Source organism: Drosophila pseudoobscura, chromosome 4, assembly GCF_009870125.1.
Source record: "Drosophila pseudoobscura strain MV-25-SWS-2005 chromosome 4, UCI_Dpse_MV25, whole genome shotgun sequence".
Taxonomy (NCBI): Eukaryota; Metazoa; Arthropoda; class Insecta; order Diptera; family Drosophilidae; genus Drosophila; species Drosophila pseudoobscura.
In genome coordinates, this window is record NC_046681.1 from 10,927,730 (window position 1) to 10,953,217 (window position 25,488).

General features: G+C 47.0%; 3 protein-coding genes and 1 long non-coding RNA gene across 7 annotated transcripts; 3 read left to right on the top strand and 1 right to left on the bottom strand.

Annotated features, from left to right (window-relative positions):
* Nucleotides 1-256: 256 nt before the first annotated feature.
* On the bottom strand, nt 257-16,545 carry meng (serine/threonine-protein kinase meng-po). The gene is made up of 2 exons (XM_001357374.4): nt 15,567-16,545; nt 257-2,297 (listed from the first exon to the last, which is right to left on the bottom strand). Exons 1-2 carry the CDS (start codon nt 15,577-15,579, stop codon nt 940-942), a joined length of 1,371 nt encoding a protein of 456 aa, XP_001357410.2. The 5' UTR covers nt 15,580-16,545; the 3' UTR covers nt 257-939.
* Nucleotides 12,852-13,810, top strand: LOC4818168 (uncharacterized). Its single transcript, XM_001357373.4, has 2 exons — nt 12,852-13,222; nt 13,286-13,810. Exons 1-2 carry the CDS (start codon nt 12,867-12,869, stop codon nt 13,692-13,694), a joined length of 765 nt encoding a protein of 254 aa, XP_001357409.3. The 5' UTR covers nt 12,852-12,866; the 3' UTR covers nt 13,695-13,810.
* A 112-nt stretch (nt 16,546-16,657) lies between the features above and the next one.
* On the top strand, nt 16,658-17,222 carry LOC26534326 (uncharacterized). Of its 4 annotated transcripts, none has more exons than XR_001450978.2 (2): nt 16,658-17,051; nt 17,116-17,222. It is a non-coding gene; the product is annotated as an uncharacterized lncRNA (long non-coding RNA). The 4 variants fall into 4 exon arrangements; XR_004469242.1 differs by having other exon boundaries at nt 16,710-17,056; XR_004469244.1 differs by having other exon boundaries at nt 16,710-17,056; nt 17,113-17,220.
* Nucleotides 17,223-20,068: 2,846 nt separating this feature from the next.
* Nucleotides 20,069-24,924, top strand: TTLL3A (Tubulin tyrosine ligase-like 3A). Its single transcript, XM_001357372.4, has 4 exons — nt 20,069-21,651; nt 23,067-23,134; nt 23,213-23,657; nt 23,712-24,924. The coding sequence occupies exons 1-4, from the start codon at nt 20,274-20,276 to the stop codon at nt 24,839-24,841; spliced, it is 3,021 nt and encodes a 1,006-aa protein (XP_001357408.3). The 5' UTR covers nt 20,069-20,273; the 3' UTR covers nt 24,842-24,924.
* The last annotated feature ends 564 nt before the right edge of the window (nt 24,925-25,488 follow it).

A 25,488-nucleotide genomic window follows, 5' to 3' on the forward strand; every position in this document is an offset into this window, starting at 1 on the left:
AAAGGCCACCGCCACCACCACAGCCACCACCTCCACCGCCAGCGGTAGCCAAACAACAATAAATAATTAAAATTTTAATCATAAATATTTATCGATTAGCTTAGTTTGTGTTTCCCCACTGGAACCCCCTGGCATTATTTTGTTTAAATGAGAATTCGTTTGCCAAAAATCTCGTTTAACGAGAGAGAAAGCATCTGGAACTGGCACTGGAACTGGAATGATATTAGTCTTTAAAGACTTTCCGTAAACTTTCATATAAACTCTGTTTAGGGTTCCATATTTGTTGCAGTTTTTGGTATATGGTATACATAGGATATCAATCAATATTTAATGGTAAAAGTCGTATATACAAAATTGTTCTTTGTGGGGGTAGGGATACGCATAGAAGAAGTACTATGGATTGCAGATTACAGATAGACATTAAGATTAAGAGCTACTACGAATATACAACGAAACTTAGATGTCTAGTAATTGGTCATCATCCACTTTCAGTTTCTCTCTACAAATATATCGGGTAAACGCTATATATAAATTCTAGATCTAGATAATTGCATTAGTTGGTATCGTATCGTACCGTATATGTATCGTATCGTATGGTATATCGTTTAAAGTAAGTAACGCGTAAATCACACATTATATATTAGATATAGTATATACAATATAGACATGTAGAATATATCGAAAAAATCATTACGGCGGAAGACTAGAAAGGTAACACTAGTGGAATCCGTTGACGTGTGTTTTCTCCAAGTGGTTTCTGGTAGGGGGGGATGGGGGGGGGGGGGGGGGTCTCTTAACGGTACAAATTCTTACTAAATTACTAAATACCTATAGCATAGCAAATTTCGCTAACATTAATATAATATTTGATCTCATAGATCTACAAATTCAAACAGTTCCGCAGAGGATGATATTTGATAAGAGGGCACTCGCTGCCCTCTAATGCATCATGTCCAGGCCATGCAAGCTCTCGACCTCGGGATCGAAGCTGGCATCGCAGGTGGACAGCCAGTCCCAGACGCGCCGTCGCACCATCACCGGATCGATGGGTATGTCCAGGCCGTAGCTGGACATCATGCGCTTGAACCGGAGCTTGTTCTCGTCGCCCGAGAGGCGGCCCTCGCGCTGGTTCAGGTAGATGCACGAGTCCTGGTCGTGGTGGGTGGGCGAGATGAGGGTGGCCGACTTGGAGGTGGAGATGCGGCACTCCACCCAGCGGTCCTTCATGTACTTGGTCACCTCGGTGATCTTGCAGCGGTCCTCCGGATCGTGGCTGAGATACTTGCGGAAGCAGCGCATCAGGCGTGGCGAGAATCGCCGGAAACTGTCCGGCACTTTGGTCGTCTTGCGCTGCTCGTACTTCATAAAGTTGGCGTACGACTGGTCCTTGACCCAGTCGGCCGACTGCCAGGGCGGATTGCCGGTGAGGATGTTGTACAGCAGGATGCCGAACTGCCAGGAATCGCTGATGGGCAGGCACTGGAAGCGCTCGTTCTTGATCAGCTCCAGCTGCTCGGGCGGCACACAGCTGGTCCACGTGTGCTTCACCTTGTGCACCAGCAGGCCCTTCTTGGTGGTCGCCCCGAAGTCGCACAGCTTCACCCTGGTAAAGTCCGGCGTGAACACCAGGATATTCTCAATCTTCAGGTCGCGATGCACCAGGTTCTTCGAGTGCATGAAACCCAGGGCCGAGCTCAGCTGCTCGGAGATCAGCTTGCAGGCGTTCTCGTGCAGGCCGTTGGGTCCGATGTTCGAGGCCAGGTCTCCGTACGGGGCGTGCTCCATCGCGAACACATAGTAGTCCATCGTCTGGAAGGCCACCGCGTAGGCGCTCAGGATGTGGTGGTGGTGCGACAGCTCGTAGTTGTAGTGGAACTCCTTCTGGAACTCCTTGATCGTGGTCAGCTCCGCGTGCACTGCCTTCAGGGCCACCAGCGTGTTGGTGGGCCTGTGCCGGCACAGCAGTATCTTGGCGAAGCATCCCTCCGCCAGGGTCTTCTCAATGTTGTACTGGTCCGCGAACGTCATCAGCGGCAGCTCCACGTCCGGTATCAAGTGGATCTGTCCGCCGTCGTTCTTGTCCGGCTTCTTGTAGATGCTGCTCCTACGGCTCACCGACGCCGCCCCGGGCACCTCCAGGCGGCCCGTGCTGGTGCTGGTGGGTGTCAGCGGCGTGCTGCACCTCTTCTGGTTGTTGTGATTGGTGCAGGTGCTGCTGTTGTTGTTGCTGTTGCGACTGTTGGTGCTGCCTCCGTCGCCAAACGAGCGGCGCAGGCGGAAGGAAAATGAACGTTTCTCTGCAAGAGATGAAGAGAGATCATATTATTGGGGATTCTATAAGGCAGATTCTTATGGTTGCTTATAATTTTGTAGAATTTTCGGTTGGTGCACACAAGAATCTATTCCTTTTCCTCATAGGAGCAGTCCCCATTTGCCTCAATTATCCCTCAGTTCATCTTTCAGTCTATAGGCATAGGAATCTCCCTAAAATACAGGCACTTAGTCCCTACTTAAGCGCCGGAGTCTCTCTCTCTCTCTGATGGTGTGTGAGGAACCTACACAGCTAATTACCTTCTAATGCCAATTCTTCCACTCCATTTAGCCCTCGTTCCACTTAATTTCCACCTCCTGCTCCCAGTTCAAGCTTCCTTTTGCCTGCCCTTAAACTTGACCTCTCAGACACAATCAATATCTTCTCCAGCCCACCTCTGCCTTGACCCTAGCCTTGGCAACAGCTCCCGTCTTCAGATGGGCTGCTCGGCCGCTTCGAGTGCCATTAATTGGAAATATTTCTCGGTTGTTCCTTATGATTTATAATCAACGTTTGATGTGTTGTTCTTTTATGTGCCGTGTTCCACATCGCGAATTATTAATTTATCATACAAGAACGGACATGGAAAAGCGCTTACAGCCCTCCGCCCCTCCCAAGGGGAAAGAGCAACACCCACGCCCACGTCCATGTCCGCGCCCAAGACAGAGAGATAGACGATGGTTGTCGCCGAGTTGTCTGTGACAAAGTTAGTGCAGAATTTGCGTAGATCAGATGCCCAGATCGGCCATGGGCTAGAGAGAGTCCAGGGGGTTGTCTCTGGGTTATAGATGGGGCCGGGCCACACAGCCAAAAGACGTCAGCAGTTAGTCACGGATTCTGTGACTGCTGCGATTTTTGGAATCCGCACAATCTGCGTAGTGCCAGTGACAGCCCAGCTCCACCTCCACCTCCACCCGCAGCCCCTGCTCCCCCGCACATTTGATTTCATTTATAGCCCGAGAAATAGTGAGAAGAAATCATTTGTTTTGCCGCCGCATGGGACACGGGCCAGACAGAGAATCGAATCTATATCTGCTATATAGCATATAGCATATAGCCCGTTAAATGCTTTAGCTGGAAAATCAAATTAAATCGCGGAGGACCGGTGCGGAGCGGAGCAAAACATTTATAGGGCGTGATGTGATTTTCGCTCGATTTTGCTCACAATTTTAACGCGAATCGTGAATCGCCGTTTGACGTTAAATTATATGTTCTGTTTAGCGATCAAAATCGTATTTCATAAAGTGTCAACTGCGGAGGAGGTGGTTCTGGTTGTGGTTCGGGGTTGGGGTTCGGGGTTGGGGTTCGGGGTTCGGGCGATGCAGGGGTGAAGGTGAATCGAAAATTGTTTACATATATTGAAAAGTATTTTCATTTTAGACAAATTACTGCAGAGAAATATTTACCACTGAGGCATGACACGAGAAATGCATTTCTCAGCTAATTTATGGCTGTATCTCGAAATGGTTGGAGATAGATATAGATAGTGTCTATAGGGTGGTTCAGGTGTTGGATCGGGTTGGGATATTGGTAAAAGCAGAGAGCGAAAAGAGATGGGAAGGGAAGTGCCTAGGGAGGGTACTGAGAAGGCTTGAATCTGTGCCTCTTTCCAGGAATTAATAGCTCCAATAACCTGACTCTTTTTAGTATATTTCAAAGAAAGATATCAGGGTTTAGTCTTTGCTTTAGGCATCTAGAAAATGCTTCAAATGTTCTCTGAATATTCCCCTTACAAGAACACGGAACTGGCATATAATTGATACTCTTTTATAGTCAAAGGAAAGGAGTTTTCAAGTTCCATTAATAAGCTACAAATTATACCATTTTCCAACACTGTTAAGCCTTGAATGGCTTTCGCCGACACTTCATTCGAAACCCTATTTATTCCACCTAAATCTTTTATTTTTGTTCCGCCTTTGAGTATTTTTTTGGTAGAGCAAAACATTTCTTTTAAGCCTCATTTATTATTCCATTACAAGAGTCATTCCCCCTGCCGCACCGGGGGGAATATTAAGTGGGGGGCTGGGGGCGGCGCAAATGTGAAACCCCCCTCGAAAAACTGGCAAAAAAGTTTGAGGGAAAGGACAGGCGGCAACACGTCAAAGATGGGACTTGCTGTTTCTATTTCTATTTCCGTTCCAAAATTGATTGGCTCTGGGCCAGAGGTGGATCCCTAATAAATGAGTGCTCCAACCCAAGGGGGAGCAAAACTAATTATGTACCATTAAAAACCATCAACAGAGATACAAAAGTCAGGGAGGCCTGCGTGTGGCCATAAATCAGACTTTCACTTTCTTCCCTGCGTCGTCGATTCAAATGATTCGAGTATTCGTTTTGGCCATTTCATCTCGATAATTTCTTTCGACGATCCGCAGCAAAACAGCAAAACATTTTGCATGGCCCCCCGAAATAGCCAAAGCCACAAATGAGCCAAAAAGGGTCAGGCAGGCAGGCAGGCAGGCGGGCAGGCGGGGGGGCTGTCGTCGGAGGAGATGCATTTTCTGCGGCTCTCTAAAAATAAAAGCGAAGCCAGAATTTCCGTGGAAATTATCTGCCCCGACCGCAGCCCAAGGGGGAGTCGCGTATCGCATAAACAGTGGGTCAAAATAAACAATCCACACACAGGATCGCATGGGATAGTCAGACGCATTAGCTGTGGTCCGAGTAGCAGATACACAGATACACAGATACAGATACAGATACAGATACAGATATGTGAAATGCATTTGCAACAAAGGCGCCAGGAGAATCGACGACCTGCCAGCCCGGCCAAGCCAATGGCAAAAACAGAAATTCTTGCGACATATGAGGGTTTTAGGAGCCTTCCAGAGGCGACTAAGAGATACCCTGGACAACCAGTGGGGTAGGGGAATATTAATTAGGGGTTGTACTCTTAAAAGTAGTAGATTTTACTGCTAGAATTTTATCCTGGAGCTGCCTTAGAGCTCAATCCAAAAGAGAATACCATATGGAATATATCCAAAAGCAAAGCCTGGAATGGCATTCAGATACCACTTTAAAGACACAATATTTCATGACAATGATGGATCTCTGCACAGCCATTCAATATCAGCCCAATCAATATACCCTTCCTCGCCGAACAGATCCAGAACCAGGGGGAGGCACGGGGTGGGGGAGGGGCCATCAGCATCAGGTCTCCAACACTCGTATGAGTGACTGCCAAAATGTACGTTTCGGTTAGTCCCCTTGCCCGGCCCCGTGCCCCTGATTGTCGCCCTGGTCTCCAACAACAGCAGCAACAAACGAGAGCCGTGTCCCGATTCCCCGCCTGCTTGGCAACCCGCCCGACAGTGTACGCGACTTTGGGGGCATTGCTGACGTCAATGGACAAGTCGTTGTCGGTCGGCGTGCCACATACACAACGTACAAGCGCACAGATATAGCCACAACAACAGATACAGCTACAGACACAGATACAGATACATTTGTATCTATAGGCCAACGAGGCTGCGTCTGAGGCTGAGGCTGAAGCAGCCCCGTCGGCGACTCCCAGACCAATTGTAAGTTTTTTTTGTTGGTATTATTACAAAATAAAATGGGAAACACTTTTAGACCAGGGCCCGGCAGCCAGAGCAGCGTCTCAACGGGGGATGATGAATCGCTTAACCGGAGACCATCGACCGTCGACCGTAGACCACCGGACAATGCCGGAGGCTTTCGAATGGCCCAACACTTGGCAGTAGTGCGGCTCTCCCCGCAAAAACAATTGATTGCTCAATCTGCGGGGGAGGGTGTGTGCTCCGGAGGGCAACCTCAGACCTACGTCAACTCTCGCAAGAGTCCCGGAGACTGGAGACCTACGACAACGTGCTGTTCTGCTCCTCCTCCTTTGCCATTTCCATTAACCATGAAAAACACATATAATTTATATTTAATTTCTTGACTTTTCCGGGTATTAAGTACTTGTACTTGTACTTGTATAATCGTATTTCAGATTTGCTTCGATTGTTTACAGAAAAACACACACAGACCTGAATTTGGGTCAGGCAAAGTTTTGTTACAATCCACAAAATGTTCGTTCCATTGGGGGGCTATTTGTTGATTTTCCCATTACACGGAAAAAGCGCCACTTTTCCGATATATGCTATACGGCTAAAGATTTCAACAGTCGATATATAACACAGAAATTCGTGTAGATTCGAGGCGGATTTTGCAAGTGTTTGGGAAATGGGAAGTGCTTTGATTATTGCCTGTTTTGTTCCCCGTTTTCTTGATCAAGGATGGAAAACAGTGAGAGGAAGGTCGGTCCATAGAAGAATAAACAATGATAAAGTGGAACCCATTAATAACTACTTCACGTAGGATCCTACCAAGGGAATCCACTAGAGAAGAAGGTCTTTGACGTCGCGCGTCATGCGGCAGCGCCCCTCGCCCCAGCTGGTGTCTCACGGGCCACTGGACGGTGCATCGCCTCTTGAAAGATGCAATCCAATATGCGCCATAGATACAGCTCTATCCCAAGCCCATGAATGATGGTTATTTCTACCAATCTATCCTCTATATTTCCCTCCATCTTTCCAGTGCTCAAACACTCCCCGAACAAAGGCTTTTGCATCATTTTGCTCCCCATTCGGTGGATGGGCTGTTGAAAAAGGAAAAACTAAACAGCATTCTGCAAATACTTATTATACAACAATTCAATAAAAATTAACGACTTAAAACAAAATTTCCGTTGCGCCCACAAAGGCAAAAACAAAGCCAACAAACCACCAACAAAACAACGAAAATAAACAAAAAGAAATAAAAACAAAGAACAAAAACAAATATAAAAAAATAAATAAATATAAAGGGGATTTTTGAAATTTTTTTTTTTAAGATTTTATACGTGTGCGTGAGATTTTTTTATAGGTTTAAAAAAAAAAGAAGAGAAGGAAAAACAGAAAAAATAAAATACATATTATATTTAGTAGATATATTTTGTTGCTGATTAAATTTGGTTTAATTTGCCTTCTCCCTCTTTCTCTTTCGGGATGGGAATATTTTTAGCAAAAGAGGGCGTGTGTGGCCGCCCCCGCCTTGTCCGCGACTTTATTGATATATGGGAGCACTCGTCGGAGCACTCTTCGGAGCACTCTTCCCCAAGACAGACCCAACAACAGACCAACAGCGAGGGACAGCTGCTGCTCTTTGGAAGCGCTCACATGACCGTCACGAGTACAGCCGACAGCTGACGGGGCTGAAGGATACACTAGAGGCGGACAAGTGGTTGTGCCCGTACAGGTTGCACACCCTACGAGCCACGGCTGCTGCCCCTGAGTGGACAGAGTGCCATGTCAGGGCCAAGGAGGAAGCCAAGGATGGGGCGGCTTTACTCGAATGATATGGGGACTCCGCCAGCCACCGTTTCCATAAATTATTTAAATATTTCCGCCTCTGCGCTGCTCGGTTCTCTGCAAGCGCATGATATATACTTTTATTTGTGTAAATAAATTCTTATAAATAGCCGACAAATTTTGTAATTACGCGCAGAGGAAAAGTGGAAAATGGAAAAAAAAAAAAACCGAAAAATGAACATTTTCATGTAGCTGACAATTTTCAAGGTAAGGTCAAGGCGAATGCCTACGTCAGATACATTTATCAAACTTATCCATCCTGATAATGAGGTTTCATTGCGAAGGGAGCGAGAGGCCCTACAAAGAGCCGAAGGTGAGACAATGTCCGAGAGCTGAGCAGAGTCCATAAATTAGGTGCTACCCCCCCACCCACATCCAATAATAAATAAATAAATACCAGACTGTATGCAACAAACACTTTTCGTTGCAACAATTGCTGTTTAATGTCTCTGCCTCTCGTCTCGTGGGGTTGGGGGGAGGGGTTTTCTCGGAACGGAACACACATGCGGAATGCTCGTAAATAATTGTAAGTAACGCTAATAATAATATTTGCCTGGCAAGTGCCTGGAATGGGTAGCCGGCACCGGCACCTGACGTCAACTAGAAGTTCCGTTGAATGAATAAATCCCCCACAAGGGAAACGGAAATTGCCTGGGCATAGATACTACGCGTAGTACTTGGAATTGTGATTAATTATGTGGCAGTTGAGTTGGTTATTGGGTGGAGAGCGAAGGAAGTAGCGTAAAGTATCGGCAAGTGTCTGCAAGGGACCCAAAATCCACAGAGAATGAAAGGAAAAACTGTATAGAAGAGAGCTCTGCCACTGCCACTGCCTCTGGTAGACAAAAGACACATTTCAAAAGAAAACTCAATGGAAACATCATCGTCATCGTCATCCACATCACGTGAATCTTCCGTCTAGACCGGTTAAAACCGGCTTACTTGAGAGCCTTTATCATAATGGGGGGACACTTGTGTTTGTCGATTGTCGATTTCCAATTTAAAAAATACAAATAAAAATAAACCATGATCAAATCAAAGAAGCGTAAAGAAAGTATTGATATAGATACATTAATTAAACAAATAATATGAATGTTCAATCAAATACGATCGGTAAAAGAGGGAGAGAGAGGGAGAGACTGCGTAAAATATTTGCCATTTGTATAGTAAACATTTATTGGCGACTACGAGCGACTACGACTTCGACTACGACTACATCTATAGAGACATCAGATTCATGTGATGCGATGTTTGGAGGCAGCGCTAAAGCGTAGCAAAATTTAATAATTTATATACTATGCATAGTATATTCTCTCGTTGGGTTGGGTTGGGATATATGTATGTATGCGAAAATATATTCAAATAAAATCAGGCAGGAATACACTTCAGCGGCCCACGCATTCCGCCTTTCGCCTCCATCTACTTTATGTGTCTTATGTCTGGCTTTCTCGCCCCCCCCCCCCCCCCTCCCCTCCCCCAACCGACTTTCTCCTTTAGGTAAACATATGTATGCCAGGCACAGGGAAGGGTGGGGAGCAAGTGGTTGAAGGACTGCAAATAGATCTTAATTTCAGTGGAACAAAGTCCATGCCATAACGACATTTTCACAACAACAGCAGAGGCATGATACATCCATGATATATACATGATACATTCCTGATACATCCCTGATATATCGCTGATACATCCCTGATACATCCCTGATACATCCCTGATACATTCCTGATATATACATGATACATTCCTGATACATCCCTGATACATCTCTGATACATCCCAGATACATGCATGATACATCCCTGATATATCCTTGATACATCCCTGATACATCCCTGATACATCCCTGATATATCCCTGATACACCCCTGATACATCCCTGATGTAAAAGCAGCTACCTTAGGGCGAAAACGTTCAATCAAATCAGTGTTCTTACCTTTAATATTGGTAAATCTTCCCTTTCTTTTCTCTTATAATTGCTCCTTCAGGAGGAACACCCACTCCCTTGTCCCTTGGTTAAAGTTCTAACCGAGAGATTAGTACTCGATCTGGCTGTGTTAGCTCTTCCTATCGCGATCTGTGCCCCCTGCCGCCTGCCCATCGATGGGCCCCGAGACTGTGCAACCAATTAAGACACACGGCAGATCTTTTCGTGTGTGCTCTGCGCTCATTACGAGATTTTTACAAGATTTTAAGTACCATATTTTTATTGCGTGTCAATGGCAAAAAGCGCGTCACAAAACGCACAGCAGACGACCCCTTGGACCCGTACACCTCCCGTATGCAGCCGCCCCGTACAGATATACGCTTATATACTCGTATATGTAGAGCTCTCTGATACTTATATATTTTATCTTTTGGTTAGCCATAATATTTCTCGCGGCGACAGGCGACGGCACGACCTTGTCCCACGGATCAGCGCGTAGAAAGCGAAAGAGCGGCCAGAACACTCGTCTGCGACAGGAGAGAAAAAAAAAAGAATGAACGAATGAAATCGAAATGAAACAAGCCCCAAACAAACCACCAAAGCGGTGCACATTCGTCCATATAAATGGGTACAGTAGGGGTACTTAGGGACTGGGGTGAATGGGGTGGACTGCAGTGCAGGTGGTTTAAGGGGTTGCTTTAGAGATTTCTTAGGTTTTACATCTTATATCGAGTGTATTTTCTATGCAATTTTGTGCTATATCCAAACATAATGTAAAAACTCAGCATGAATCCCTGAAGTCTCGTCTTTTAAGTAGATATATTGAATACCGATATGTTTTTCTATTCTTGGAATACAATTAATGACAAATAAGTAAGAAATCAGTTCTATAGAAGTGCAACAGATATTTCCAAGTGGGAAGGCAAGCCAATTTCTGTGTGCCATAAAAACACCAGAGGAATAGTCAGAAGAACTCTGTGCACTATAGGTTTTCTGTAGTATATATTTATTCGAGTTAATCGAAATGCGGTACCCATAAAGGAGTATTATCACTGTCCCTTCTAGAACCTTTGTTCATGGCCCTTTTTCATTACGTTCTTTCAGCCTTTCATTCCACCTTTCTGGCATTCCATTCTACTCTTTTTAATAGGGTAACCATTGTCAGTGCTCATCCCTGCCTCCTAAACACTCCTCCATTTGTTGTGTCCCCCATTCACCACCCAACCATCCAATGTGTCCACTATTCATCTGTATTTGCTCGTTTTTGCAGCGGCATTTAGTTATATTATTTATGAAAAATTGTAAATGAAAAGTTCTCTTTATTCCCAAGACGCGACGTGCCCTGCCTCTTGTCTTTGGTTTATTTTTGGGTATATCTTTTATTTTTATTCGTGTACTTTGGCCATAACAAGCAAATTAGCATAAATCCCATTTTTATGGCTAACTGAAAATGATTCGTTTTGACATTTGCGATATGTCTCTTTGATTATCTCTATTTTATGGGACTTGAGGAAGGGAGAGAGGTCTCTTCTTTCGAGTGATAATGGCAGTTCAAGTGCAGCACTTGGGCACAATTCAAGGTAAAGGTCAAGGGCCAGACACTGGCATCGGACTTAAGGGATATTTCTGAAGCACTTAAAGGTCTTCCTGCCCTGCTCCGCCCCCACCCCACTAATGCTAGATAATTAAAGCAACTAATGAACGATCGTTGCTCTTCTTGCCTTCTGGCCATCTGCCGCTTGCAATTACGGGTATCTGCCTCGAGAGGTTCATTGCACCTTCCCGTGGATCTGCTAGGCCCCAAACACTATCAAACAACACTTTTTGCTGGCCATAATTCAACGAGAATTAATTACATAAAATGCCTGCCTTACACACAGAGAGATAGAGAGCGAGAGAGACAAAGAGACAGGCAGATCGGGGGGATTGGATAGGGGGGATTGGGTATGGGGGGATGGGAGGGTGTACGAGTACCCATTAGCCCCGGTCGGTCGGTGTTGAGCGAAAACATCTTGAGGGCGTCCGCTACAAACACTCGGTGTCCAAAATAGCCCAAACACATTACACCGTAGAAGACATCGCGCATACGACGCGTGTGCCGCACCGATTTGGCAATTAAAAATTTTTAACAACAAAATTCATAAACAAAGTGTGAAACCCCCGAAAGCAAAATGTGTGTGCGCTTCTTTTCTTTTGTTTCAAAATTGTATTCTCTTTTAGCAAGTTTTTGAGGTCTTCTTTTGTGCGAAGAAATTTTTTTTGGAATGGAGAAGCGTTAAGTGATGTTAATTCCATTTCAATTATAGAGAAAATTCCTGGAAAAAATATACCAATAAAGTATTTTTAACACTCGAAATAATTGATATGCAATCAAAGCACTTTCTTCTCCAAAATGTATCGTATTTCGTGTAAATATTTCCACCAAAAATACTCGGATATTCAAGGGCATTTTTACGAGTAAAAGTACTTCCTAGTTGATTGATTTTTTGTTTTTTGTTAAATACAACACGGAAATTATTATTGAGGCGCATTTAATATTTGTTTTGTTCAAACAATTTGCATTCTCTTTTGTTTATTTGAGTAATATTGAAGGATGAGTAGGAGCCATGCCGCAATCCGTGATGTTCGTGCGGTTCGAATTTCCCTTCCCGTTTACCATATCCCCCTCTCTATATATACATATATATCTCAATGTATTTCGGTTCGAATATGAGTGTATTCACTGTCTGTCTGTCTGTCTGTCTGGTCTTGGTGGAAATTGTTGAAGGCGGCAATTGGCTTCGCACTTCATTAATGATGCGGCACGTCGGTTGCCCCATACAACAACAAAAATTACGCATTTAAAAAAAGATATACATATATATACGTATGTACGTATGTATATCTGGCAGAGAGAGCGGATCGATAGATACAACAATTTTTGTGGCACTTTAATTTCCGTTTGGTCGATGCATTCGAATGCCCGAAATTGGGAATCAATCAAAGCATCTTTTCGAATGCTTGAATGAACTTTCGCTTGGTTCCGTTCCATCATCAGATTCGATGGATTCCTTTGTGACGTATTTGTGATTTAGATATATTTCTTTTTTTTTGCTGCCAGACAAATCTATTTTAAATCGATTTCTGTGAAGAATTAATGTTGATTTCCATCTGATTTTTATTAAACAGAGATCAAAATTGATGAAAGAAATCGAAATTAAATTTGATGGGCCCCCCAGCAAGCCTTGTAGAACTTGTAGAACATATATTCCCAAAACAAAACAAAACAAACAAAAAAATGAAGAAACCTTTAGGAAACGGGGAGGGTAGGGAGGGTGGGTTGGGTGAGGAGGGCGAGGAGGAGGAGGAGCCCCATTTGACGCCCCAGCTGCAGGATCACTACGAGACAGAGGCCGAGGTGCTGGGCCTGCTGGTGGATCTGGAGACGCGCTACCGCGACTTCTACAACATGTATCTGTGCGAAGTGCAGGCCCAGAAGATACTCATCGAGCGAGTGTGGCTCCTGACGCAGCGATACCTCATTCTGATCAGCTGTGTGATCGGCTGTCGCTATCCCGAGGTCTACACCCTCTCCACGGAGGAGGCCCTCGTCAATGAGTACGAGGAGAAGCTGGAAGTCCTGCGTACCTCAAAGTGAGTCCAGTCCGAGCCCATTCCATTCCATTTGTATAGCGTTTGTTTTTCGTTTTTCGCCAGCAACAACATGAAACGCGCTGTCCTGGAGCTGGACACCCACTGCAAGCGGTTCTATGCGGCCTACGATCGCCTGAACAAGTCCCTGGAGACGCCCTTGATCATGGGCGATCCCAGCCACCGCTGCATACAGCACCACAAGATAATGGCCGTCGATATATTCAACTACTTCCATGCCACAGTCCTCAAGCTCAAGTGCTACATGCACCAGCTGGACCCCCTCAATCTGGAGAGCGTCGAGGAGTACCGGGAGCTGCTCAAAACCGAGGCCCAGTGCGAGGAGTTCGAGGGGCATCTGATGGAGAATTTCGTCTACTGCAAGTGTCTCCACAAGCGGCCCACGTGCCCCGTCGAGAAGCTCAAGTGCTACCACCACAATATCGCAAATTTGAAGTACGTTAGTCGCATCTAGTCCCAAAAACGAATCACTAAGCCAGCATCTAGTGGCTCATCAATGATAATTAATAGATATTTTTATTGCCCTGTCTCTAAAGCACAGAGAAGCCATTGTTCTGGGCAATCAATGTATCTTTTAAGTGTTCTTTTTATGGCTCGGGACAACAAGTGATTCTGCGTTGCTTGTAATTAAAATAAAGTGCCTGGAATTGTGGTCCTTGTGCTTGAAGTTCGGGCCAGACAGCCCCTATATTATGTTTCCCATATTCGGGAGATTAACCTTTTCAAAAGTCTAATCCACTGTCCTTTTCTGTGAACTTTTTGCTGACGCCGTGTCATGAGGAGAGAAATGTGCTCAACATTGAGCAGGATGTCAAGCGTGTTTAATGCCACAGCCAGAGCCAGAGCCAGAGCCACAGCCAACCCGCACAAAATGGCACACAGAAGAGTCCTGCACTGGCTGGCTGGTGGCTGCCACTTGTGTATGCAACCGTCGTGTCGTGTCGTGTGGCACACAATGAACCCATTGAGGCACAAGTACGGCCCCTACCTCCGACTCTCTAGATGGCAATCAAAGCGCATTTGTGGCTGTAACACTCTGTGGGTGTAACTGTATCTGTACCTGTGGGTGTCGCTGTCGAACCAAGTCCGGGCGCACCCAAAAGGACACCGGAATGTTCAAGGATAGCCGCCACTGGACGACTGGCCTACAATGAATGGGCGGATGAATATACATACGCCCCGATTATATACTTATATCCGTACATAGCTATACTTTATGTAGAGAGAAATCAGAAGCTCGTGCGTCATTCGATTATGAGTTTTAGGGTCTATCCCCAGCCACAGCCGCAGCCCCTCCGCCGTTCGGGCTGGCATATTATTTATTTTATACATTTTGGATAAACAAAATTCATAGAATTTTAGCCGGGGCGGGCCAGGCCGGGCCAGGCCCACCGAGGCGCCCAGACCAGACCATGTTTATGATAATGACGTCGTTGTCATTTGTCGCTTCATTTTGCTCTCTTCGTATTTTACGAGTATTTTCGGGCATGGATGATGTTGAAAGAAGCCCTCCCTCCCAGGCCCGCAAAAGTGTGGGTTGATTGCTCTTTCGCCTGCTCTTTTGTGCGTGAGAGAGAGAGTCTATTTTTAGGCAGGATAATTGAAAAGCAGCATCCAGGAGTCCAAGTGTGGGTGTGCCACGGGCAGGACTCGCCCCTCTAATTGTAAGGAATCCCGGCAAGGAAAAGGGGATTATTCATGTAACTGCTGGGTGTTGCCCCTAGAGAGAGGAGCTAACAATAGATTATGGGAGCAGGAGCAGGAGCTGGAGGAGGAGGAGGAGGAGGAGGAAATTGTGCAACTACTGTTTGGAATCGCATAAGGAAATGGCCGGCGGGAAGGGGCGGGGGTTATGGGTTCGATGGCACTGTGGTTCCTAGGGGCAACTAGAGGAAGAATGACTGGATTCCAAGAACCATTGCATGGGTGCTCTGGCTCGATGATGGTCATAACTCTGGCATAAGCACTGCAGGAGGTAGTGGAATATTCTTGGAAATGAGATAACCAGCTCAAAGTACAAAGGATTGACATTTTACTGAAATGCAATTAGAGAAGCGCTTAATTGGTGAAAGCTACAAATCGATGGATTGATTTCCAGTTCTTTCAGGAAAGGAGTTGAAGGTTGGGATGGGATGGGAATTTCCTAGAAATAAGAGAAAGCGCTCCTAGAAATACGAGTATCACCAGAGCCTGTTAATGCTGGAATATACAGAGAGATGGAGGAGAAATAATAGAATTTTCCTAGAACAATTATACATAACCCCTAACCGGTAATAGTATTATGATTTTTGGCATAGATTACTTTGAAAATAGAAATATAACTCACCGATAGTGCCCATTTCTGTGCTGCTTGTTTCCTTTTTCGATCAGTTATCCGTAATCCTCGTTCGGTATTCTTTCAGAGGGGTATATTCAACACGATTTGATGCTTCTTCCGATTCTCTTTTTGGGGCAACAAAACTGCGTTCACACTCCGAAAGTCACATTGCAATTGTCCAAAAAGCGTCACTGAATATTTTTTTGTGTGCGTAGAAAATTTCAAGGTTGCTTCACAATACAATAAGAACTATGCCCGTAATTTGGCAAACAAGACGAATGGGTTGGAGGCGGGGCGAGGCGAATATATCTTTTGTTTTGCCCGATTTTCGTTTTCTTTTATGGACTACTAAGTGGTCGTATGGTCGCACGCGGCACTCTCGGCGGAAAGAATAATACGCGAATCGAAGCTGAACAATACAATACACGAAAAACACAGAGCAGAGCAGGCCAAAGACGCGACAAAAAATCAGAGGCCACGACGACACGTCCAAGCACGTCCACACGCCAGGAGTTTTCCGTTAGAAATGTTTTCGCTGCCGCCAAGAGCTTCGGTTCTTATATTTGTTGCATCGTCTCCGGCTGCCGCTTCGTCGGCACATGGACAACCGAAGGAGGGTGGGTGTTCGTGCTCGTTCGTTTGTCTGATGCTTTGCCACTCTTTTACTCTCACTCGGTCCCTCGGCCTCTCCGTCGCTCGCCGCTCTGCCGGTGTGCGTGTGTGTGCGCTCCATGTTGGAGAAAAGCTTCGTGGGCGAAACGAAAGCTTTCCTTTACCCCTTTTTGTCGGTGGACGCCACTGACAGTCGTTTTACTACGAGTTCAATGCATCCCCAGGCGTCTGTTTTTCCAGGAGCGGACTCTAGCAAAGGTTTTGAGCGGACCACCCTTTAGAGGGAAGGAAACCTCTCCCATAAGCTCCATGAAGGCAATATAGCTGCACCACAGAGTGCAATTTTTGAGCTGTTTTCGTCGGGTATCCTAGATCTGATATTTTTCGTTTTTTTTCCCCCCAGAAAAAACCGAAACAAGCAATCCATGCCCCACGAAATCCCAGGTGTCAAATTCAACATTGTGTGAGATTACTGAAAAATTATCAGTATTATACGGAGTGGCGAAATGTTCGGAACTCGGAAAAAAAAAACAAAAAAAATTTAAAATTTTGTAAAATTATATTTCGGAATTTTTGTTGTTCTAAATTTGAAGCGTAAACCGATGATCAGGTTCTACCATTTAACACATCGATAGTCACCAGGCCCACCGGTAGCGCGTAACTGTACTTCGCGATCCGGATCGAAATTCTGTGAGCTTGTTAATTGTCAGTCCAAATTTAAATTATTTTAAGCAATCAAAGACGCGAACTATACTGAGTAGAAACGAAGACGAAAACGAAGCCGAAACACAAAAACGAAAAATGAAAATCGAAAAACAAAAAAGCGAAAACGGAACATGAAGAAGAAAACGAAGTCTGAACTCCAGACTGGACTCGAAAATGGTAATGTAAATGGTAACTATAGCAAATATTTCCATCTTTCTAACAAGAATTTTTCGTTCAGCAGATTCAAGTACATTTTGACCTCTTGTACGAACTGAATATATATATATTTTATATTTGTCCATTATATTTTGATATATTTTGATAATAAAAACATTATATTTTGATACTTCAAAAAAATAAACTTACTTAATGGCTTGTGAGGGGGGGAGGGAAGCGCCATCGGATTGATGCCAGAAATTTAAACGATGTTCGCGGCACTCGGCACTCGGCCGTCGGCACCTTCGTCATATCTGGTCTAAATACTGACCAAAGGCAGACCTGCTCACAATTGTTCGCCTTTATTTTGACAAGCATTTCAAAGGGACAAGAGGACGAATACTCGTATACATACATACTCGTGCAATATATTTGTTTTTGCTCAGTCTATCATCTCTGTTGCCTTTGAATGTCTCATAATTTTGGTCCAACCCATTGCGGTGCTTTAATCGTGCATGTGCGTGTGAGAAAGAGAGAGAGAGAGTGCGTGTGTACTGGACGACTCGCTCAGAGAGGATCAAAAGGAACGGGAACGGGATAATGAGAGTGCGCTTGTGTGTCTGCGACGATGAGTAAGAAGAGAGTGAGTGATAAATGGAAACTGCGTCGCAGAAAATGATTGGATTGTCTCAGAGCTAGGCTTCGGCGGTGCTGAGAGAGCAGTTGCGCGTGAGAGTTGAGCCCATTGCTGTGCGTGTGTTGAGGGAGATCAAAGAGAGACAAGATGAAGAGAGCGCAAGGTAGAGAGAGCTGAATTTGAAAAGGGGGCTGGAATAAAGAATGGCATGGGGTATGGACAACAGCCAAAAACAGCCAAGGCACATTGCCAGGCTCGTACGAACCTCACCTCACCTCACCTCGCGTTTGGGGACTATATAGGCTATGGGCTATAGGATTTTTGGTATATTTGGCCTTTATCTGGCATTTTCTGGCCCATTTTTTCTCTGAAATTTCCCAGCAATGAAACTATCTAAACTTTCGCAAAGGGAGAATTGATTTTATGAACTTTTTCTCGCCTATTTAGTACTAGTACTATCTCCACAATCTTTGATCTTTGATCTTGTTGGAAAATGGCTGACCAGAATAATCGAGACACGACAGATCGTAGATGTGTTTGTGTGGGAGGGGGGTTCGACGTGTACGAGGCCAAACCCAAAAAGTATGCTACAAAAACAATGCATTTCCCTATCACTTTCATTCCCTGACCCAAATCTTATTCTGGTATTCTCGAGCAAAGTAGTCCCGCCTCCAAAGTAAATAAACTTAATACAGAGCACCATCCACTATCCCCTAACCGGAGACAACAAATCAAGCGAAATTAATTACCGCCCCAGTTACGACTCTGCCTCGTACTGGCGTACTGGTGCACGATCCATGGCAGTTTAATTTTTTATTAAAATATAAATAAAATAGACAAAGGCCCCCAAATAGGGAGAGAGAGGGAGAGGGAGATGGAGAGGGACGGAGAGGTCTCAAAGTTGTCGGCACGCAAGGACACCGGAGTTGGGACATGCCCCCGCGGAGTAGGTGTTGCCGTGTGCCGGAACTTTGTAGGCATAACTTTTCCACCGACTCGTGCAGAAACCGCTGCGAATCAAGTTTTGCGGCTAAATTGTCCTTGAACCAAATACCCTTTCGAAACGGAGACACACACACGCTCCCCAAGAGAGGGGGAGGGGGGGGGAACGTGGCACATGGCACATGGAACCGATGTAAAGCCCCCCCCCCCCCCCTCGCGGCGCCCTGATTGTGGTGGCAGTTAACTTGATTATTTTACAAATAATTGAAAAGTTACCCTCGGTTTCCGCGCCGTTGCGCGAAAATTGAACAAATTGCAGACAAGACTGCCATCCATCAAGTCCCCCGCCCCCCATCCCCCCCCCCATCCCACCTTTGACTGACTTTTCCGAAACGCTTTCCATACGAGAGGGGCCGCATTGGCGTTGACGTCGCTGCCACGTCGTCCACGCGCTTCCCAGTGACGACAACGATGCCGATGACACCCCCCAAGCAGCAGCAGCGGCAGCAGCGTCAACGCCGACGCCAAACAACAGCAGCAAACGCTGATGACGGAGACGACACCCACGGCTGCATGTATGGCGGATGGAAAACAAATACTGGTATCGTGCAAAAACCTCATTCGGTACTAGACGCCCCCGCCCCCGCCCCCGCACCTACCCCGGCGCCCGACGGAGATCCGCTTTGGATCAGTAGAGGGTTCCGTCAAAGAAAGGAAGTGGGTGCAAAAAGGCCCGAAGCTTGGCCTGATGCGGTACATTGGGTTAGGCTCTTAGGACACATCCTTAAGCCAATTTGGAAACAGAGATTATGATTTAAGGGATGTTATAGATAGATGCCTACTAAAGAGATGCCGAATCCCTTAATTAATCCCTTTTCCACATTTGTATGCAGATATAAGAAAGTTTTGGTTCGTCGTCGTCCGATATTTTACTCATATCATTGCTACTCTACCCTAGTCACTCTTTAAATATCTATCTACTGAACCCTTAAACTAACTATCCTCTTACCCACCAACATATCAAATAATAAATCCCTTAATGGATCTCCCTTTATCATTATTCCTCGTGTTTTTGTCGGAACCACTTTAACCTCTTTTTTTCTTTCTAACAACAGAAAGTTGTATCTCTCCATCTAGGTAACGGAAAAGGTCAATAGCAATGTATCCTTCATCTCCAATTATCGCTTGCATTCAATAATCCTTCCCAAAACTATTCGTATTTCGTATTCCGTTTTGTTGAAGGTCATTTTGATGTCACCCAAACATATCGCTTAGTAACCGGCCCTAAACATCCATTCTATGTCGACCTAACCCAACGCGAAAAGTGCAAAATGCGGATGTATCTATGTATCTAGTGCAGGCCTGGCTCCGGCTAGAAGCCATCGTATACTCGTAGTTGAGCAGGTAAATGCTATAAATAGAGTCGTTCCAAGTGAACTTGTGAACTTATTTCTGGCTCAATGGTTGCCAGGCAGCCACCGCCCGCCCCGGGGGCTAACAACCAGACAAAGGCAACCCATTCACCCATTCACCCAGTGGCCCAGTGAGGCCCACAGCCCAGACCACGGGAGGACAGGGACGAGGTAAACGCGATAATTTTGCACTGCAGCCAAAATCGAATTAGTCGGCTGGCGGTGCTTGGAGAGCGAGCAAGCGCCTCCGCAATGCAGACGCGTCCGAGCAGTGAACCGCAGCGCGCCAAGGAGCAACTCCTGCGGGAGCTGCCGCCGCAGAAGTGCTCCAGCGCCACGCTGGCCAAGAAGGTGCTGGCGCAGAGCCCGCCGGCAGCCCCGCCGCCCACACCGGCCACAATTGTGCCGCTCACTGCGGTGCCCGTCATCCAGCTGACGCCTCCGTCGCACTCCGGCGACACGCCGCAAAAGCCAGCACCTCCGGCGCCGCCGCCGCCACCGCCGCCCGAGAAGGCAGTGACTCGCACTCCGGACGGCGGCAACAAGGAGAACCTGCCCGTGAGAGCCGCATCCAAGCCTTTGGGGGCACCCAGCAACTATGCGGCACGACGCACCTGGATCACCACGGAGCGGATGAATGAGCTGCGGCGCAAGGCCCAGGAGGCGGCCAAGCAGAACAAGATCTTCACCATCCGCGGGTGCTTCAATTCGGTGCGGAACGCCCTGCTGGCGCGCGGATGGGTGGAGAAGCTCGATGTGCATCGGAAGGTGGTGCCGGCGGGCCAGATGACCTACGAGGATCTCACCCAGCGGCTGCCCAAGCGCAAGGCCGGCGAGACGCGCCGTCAGTACATCCAGAAGTGCGAGCGGAACATCATGTCGCGCTTCCTGGAGCACATGCCCGTGGACTTTCTGTGGACGAACCGGAAGGAGAAGTGCGACTACATCGACCAGGCCAAGAATCCCGGCATGACGATCAACAAATTCCACCGGGCCCCCTTCACCTCCAAGGAGGGCCTGTGCAGCCAGCTGCGCGACTTCCACTGGTTCTTCGAGGAGGGCACGGCCGAGATGTACTTCCCGCGCTGCTACAACGTCTGGAGTCCCGAGGAGCTGGGCGAGTTCGTCGACAACTTCAAGCTGACGGCCTGCGTGGCCTACCTGCGGGCCGTGCTCTGCCGCTACCACAAACAGGGGCCCGAGGCCGTCTTCTCCGCCGGCGGCAAGATACCCTACTCCTCGATAGACTTCGCCTACAAGCGACTGGTGGAGTACCTCGACAGCTGCCAGCACAACGACATCGACTTCGAGGATCCGCCCAAGATCTGGGAGCACGACTGGGACGCCTTCCTCTACCAGCACCAGCAGCTGGTCAACGAGGACGCCCGCATCCAGCACGATGGCCAGCGGCTCGAGCACATGGCCAAGAGCTGTCTCTCGCTGGTGGACAAAATGAAGGTCCACTGGCCGCAGTACAGTCTCGATGGCTATCAGAACTTGTGGATCGTCAAGCCGGCCAACAAGTGCCGCGGTCGGGGCATACTCCTGATGGACAACCTAAAGAAAATCCTGGGCGTTGTGAATCCCTCGATAGCCTCCAAGAGTCGCTATGTGGTGCAAAAGTACATAGGTGAGTGCTACGACTTTAAGCGACCCGAATCCCAAAGAATTACACAAAAGTTGCCCCATTTAAGCCCATTATTACGAAATAGGCTGCTCCAATCGATATGGGATAAAGGATCTTGGTTGCAGACCCACGAAAATTTGCAAAATCCCACCAGAAAACGATATAAACAAACGTGAAACACAGGAAACGGAAACTAGGTCGTAAATCAGGCCGGTGCCAAAGTGCCCCACCCCACCCCCGCCCTTCTCTGGGTCCCCTCATTTTGAGGGTAACTCCCAACGTCAGTCAGTTGTGGTGTCTACACGCACGCACATCTCCTCCACTTGGACTCCTGCGAGTATACCAAAAACATATCCTTCGTACATCCGATACAATCCGCGGTACAATGCATACAAAATTTGGCCTAAAAACGCAATCGTTTGGGCCTTTCTGTAGTGTAGGGCTGTCGTGTGCTCGTTTTGCAGGCACAAATCATAATTTGCTTTACGGTTTTCTGTCTGTCTTCTTCTGGGGCATGCAACAAGTTGTCTGCACAGGAGACAGTTGAATTTCAATCCAAGTTTGTACAAATAAAAGCCAGAAATGAAAAGTACACTATTGGATTTCAAGAATGTCCGCTAAATCTATTCTTTTTCGAGGTTTCGGCAATTAAATCTCTTAGAACAGCTTCGTATTTCTCTTGATTTTGGCTGTAATAATCCTTAAACGAATGGGAAATTTCATAGATCGATGGAGAAAGACTTTGGCTTTCGATTATAATGTGGTAAAGAAGCTGAGGATGCTTTTCTAAGGGGTATTCATACGAAGTTTGAAGCAAAAACTCGGCTGATACGATGTTTGATACGAGAGAGCGGACGATCTGGGGGTGGGTTTTGAGCGCTCTCTTTTGGCCTGTCAACAAAAAATTTAGGAGAGGGCGGAAAAATCGTGTACCAGGGAAATAATTAATTTAGTCCAGAGTATGCCAAAACTTATTTTGAATGTGATAAAAGCTAAGGACCTTTGGAAAAAATATATTTAAAAAAAATATTAAACTAAAAAAACTTGAGACGTGAAAAAGTGGATGCATTTTAATTATTATTTTATTTTATTTAATTATTTTATTTAATTAAAATCTCTTAAGGAAAAGGATCTCTTTGAATTGAAATTAATGTTTTTTTTCTTTCACACTAACTTCAAGAATTAATAAAAACAAAAATCACAAGGATTGATGAATTTTTAAAAATTTTACAGGCGCTTAAACTGAAAAGATCGTATCTTTTTTATGTATCCACACTTGCTCGCGACTGTATATCTTTTTATAATATTTTATAAAAATATAGAAAAATACACCACCAAAAAAAAACACACTAGAGTTATTCTTTAACCTAGAAATATACACAGAATTTTCGAATTAATAAACCCCTTTCTCCTTTCAGAGCGACCGCTTATACTCTTCCAAACAAAGTTCGATATACGCCAATGGTTTCTGATAACAAACACACAGGTGATTCTTAAGACCCTTCCCCAATGAAAGCCATAATCTAACCACTACCCCCCACCGCCCACCGCCCACCGCCCACAGCCGTTGGTGGTGTGGTTCTACAGAGAGAGCTATCTGCGCTTCAGCTCGCAGGAGTACTCGCTGAGCAACCACCACGAGTCGGTGCACCTCACCAACTACGCCATCCAGAAGAAGTACACCAACGGGAAGCGGGACAAGCGGCTGCCCAGCGAGAACATGTGGGACTGCTACTCCTTCCAGGCGTATCTGCGACAAATCGGGAAGTACAACATGTGGCTGGAGCGGATATTTCCGGGCATGAGGAAGGCCATTGTGGGCTGCATGCTGGCCTCGCAGGAGAACATGGACAGGCGGCCGAACACGTTCGAGTTGTTTGGCGCCGACTTCATGATCTGCGAGAACTTCTATCCGTGGCTCATCGAGATCAACTCCAGTCCGGATCTGGGGGCCACCACGAGCGTCACGGCGCGCATGTGTCCCCAGTGCCTGGAGGATGTGGTCAAGGGTGAGTGTTGCTCGAGCACGAAGTACAAAAGTCTCTAATTAAGGTCCTCTGCAGTCGTGATCGATCGTCGCACGGACCCCAAGGCGGACATGGGCAACTTCGATCTCGCCTACCGGCAGGTGGTGCCTCCGACGCCCGCCTACATGGGCCTCAATCTGTTCGTCAAGGGCAAGCAGCTGCTGCACAAGGTGAACCACAGCCACAACCACCACAACTACTACTACCAGCAGCAGCGCAAGGAGCGCTCCCTGGCCACCAGCAGCGTCTACCGCCAGCGGTCGGCCATCCTGCATCCCGCGACGAGCATATCGCGCATCCACCGGGCCATGCCCACCTTCAACGCCACCGAGTACATGGAAAAGTACATGGTGGAGCCCCTGAGCAGCAGTCGCAGCAGCCTCAGCAGCAGTCAGCAGGCGACGACCATCAGATCCCCGTCAGCCCTCACAGCAGGACCTCCCCCATCATCGTCCGCCTCCGCCTGTCCGTATCTGCTGAAGCAGGCGGGTCGCTCCATCACTCAGCTGCTGAGTGCCTCCCACAAGCGCAACACCATGGGAACGCTGCCCGGAGAGGCCAGCACCAGTACGGCCCTGCCGCCCAAGCGGCAACGCAGCTGCGGGCCGCGTCTCAGCTCCACGAATCCCGTGGACAGCACCGAGAAGAAGTTCAAGATCCTCATCAAGAACTACACATCCAACGGCAGCGACAGCCATCTGATGGAGAAGCCAGAGCCCCCGGAGACGCCTGCTCCGGCCACAGCTCCGGCGATCAGTGAACGCAAGTGGCGGAGTCTTCGCAACATCACTGCCACCACCAGCTCCGCCTCCTCCGCCTTCTGCCGGGCCAAGGCTCAGGCCACAGCTGCTGCTGCCGCTGCCACAGCCACTGGAACGCCGTTACCTTCGCGTCGCTTCCTGCGCACCAAGTCGGAGATCGAGAGCACGGCCAGCATCCATGCCATTGGCAGGACCTTCGGCAGAAAGTCCAATGGTCCCCGCCTGCCGATCAGCATCTCGGTGCAGGCCCTGCACCGGGGAGAGCCCATTGTGGCGGCCCTCAAACAGGCCACCAGCGAACTGCAGTTGTCCCAGGGCCAGGTCCTGAGTCCCCGCACAGCGCTGGCCAACAAACTCAACAACTCCACACTGGCGGTCCCCGCTCCTTCGCTGCCCGTCGGCTGAGACGTACACCAACACTGCCATGCAGAGGCGTAGCTAGGTAGCCCCCCGACTAAAGGTCATGTCAAGTCGAAATATAAATAAACATGTAAAGGAACTTTACGATTACATGATGGCACCCATTTATGTCAGAGGGAGAGCGAGAGAGAAGAAAAAAACAATATGCAAAGAGTACAGAGAAACATAAAACAAATTTCTTACCTTTTGGGCGTTTCTTGCTCCGTTACGTTCTCCTTTGCTTCGTTTGCTGTTCCTCTCTCGAAACTACGTTAACCGCGACGATTCCACACGAATGGACAAAAACGTACCACTGGAAAACTCCGCTTTTTCCACTTTTTACGAACCAAAACCGCAAACGCACGAGCAAAAGAACTCAATAATTTCAAGAAAATGTTCATAAGAGCGCCGACGCTAAGCGCTTTAGCTGTTTTCTTTCTACCCTCTGCTTCTTCACGGCGCCTACTACAACATTGAGTGGGAAAGGGACAAGACTTCGCCCCTAATATGCAATTCTTGCACCCACACAAACACACAGACAGACATCACGTGACCGAACACGCAATTGTGAGACGCCTTATTGAGCCCGTGGGTGCTCCGCTTACTTTTGCTCATGAAAAACAAAGATTTATGCATAAAATAACATGCCCTTA

Bases quoted from the DNA above. Each gene is read 5' to 3' on its own strand.
- LOC4818168 (XM_001357373.4), top strand. From the start codon at position 12,867: ATGAAGAAACCTTTAGGAAACGGGGAGGGTAGGGAGGGTGGGTTGGGT. The intron at 13,223-13,285 runs GTGAGTCCAGTC...GTTTTTCGCCAG, and splicing joins GAAGTCCTGCGTACCTCAAA to CAACAACATGAAACGCGCTG.
- TTLL3A (XM_001357372.4), top strand. From the start codon at position 20,274: ATGCAGACGCGTCCGAGCAGTGAACCGCAGCGCGCCAAGGAGCAACTC. The intron at 21,652-23,066 runs GTGAGTGCTACG...TTCTCCTTTCAG, and splicing joins TGTGGTGCAAAAGTACATAG to AGCGACCGCTTATACTCTTC. The intron at 23,135-23,212 runs GTGATTCTTAAG...CACCGCCCACAG, and splicing joins TTCTGATAACAAACACACAG to CCGTTGGTGGTGTGGTTCTA.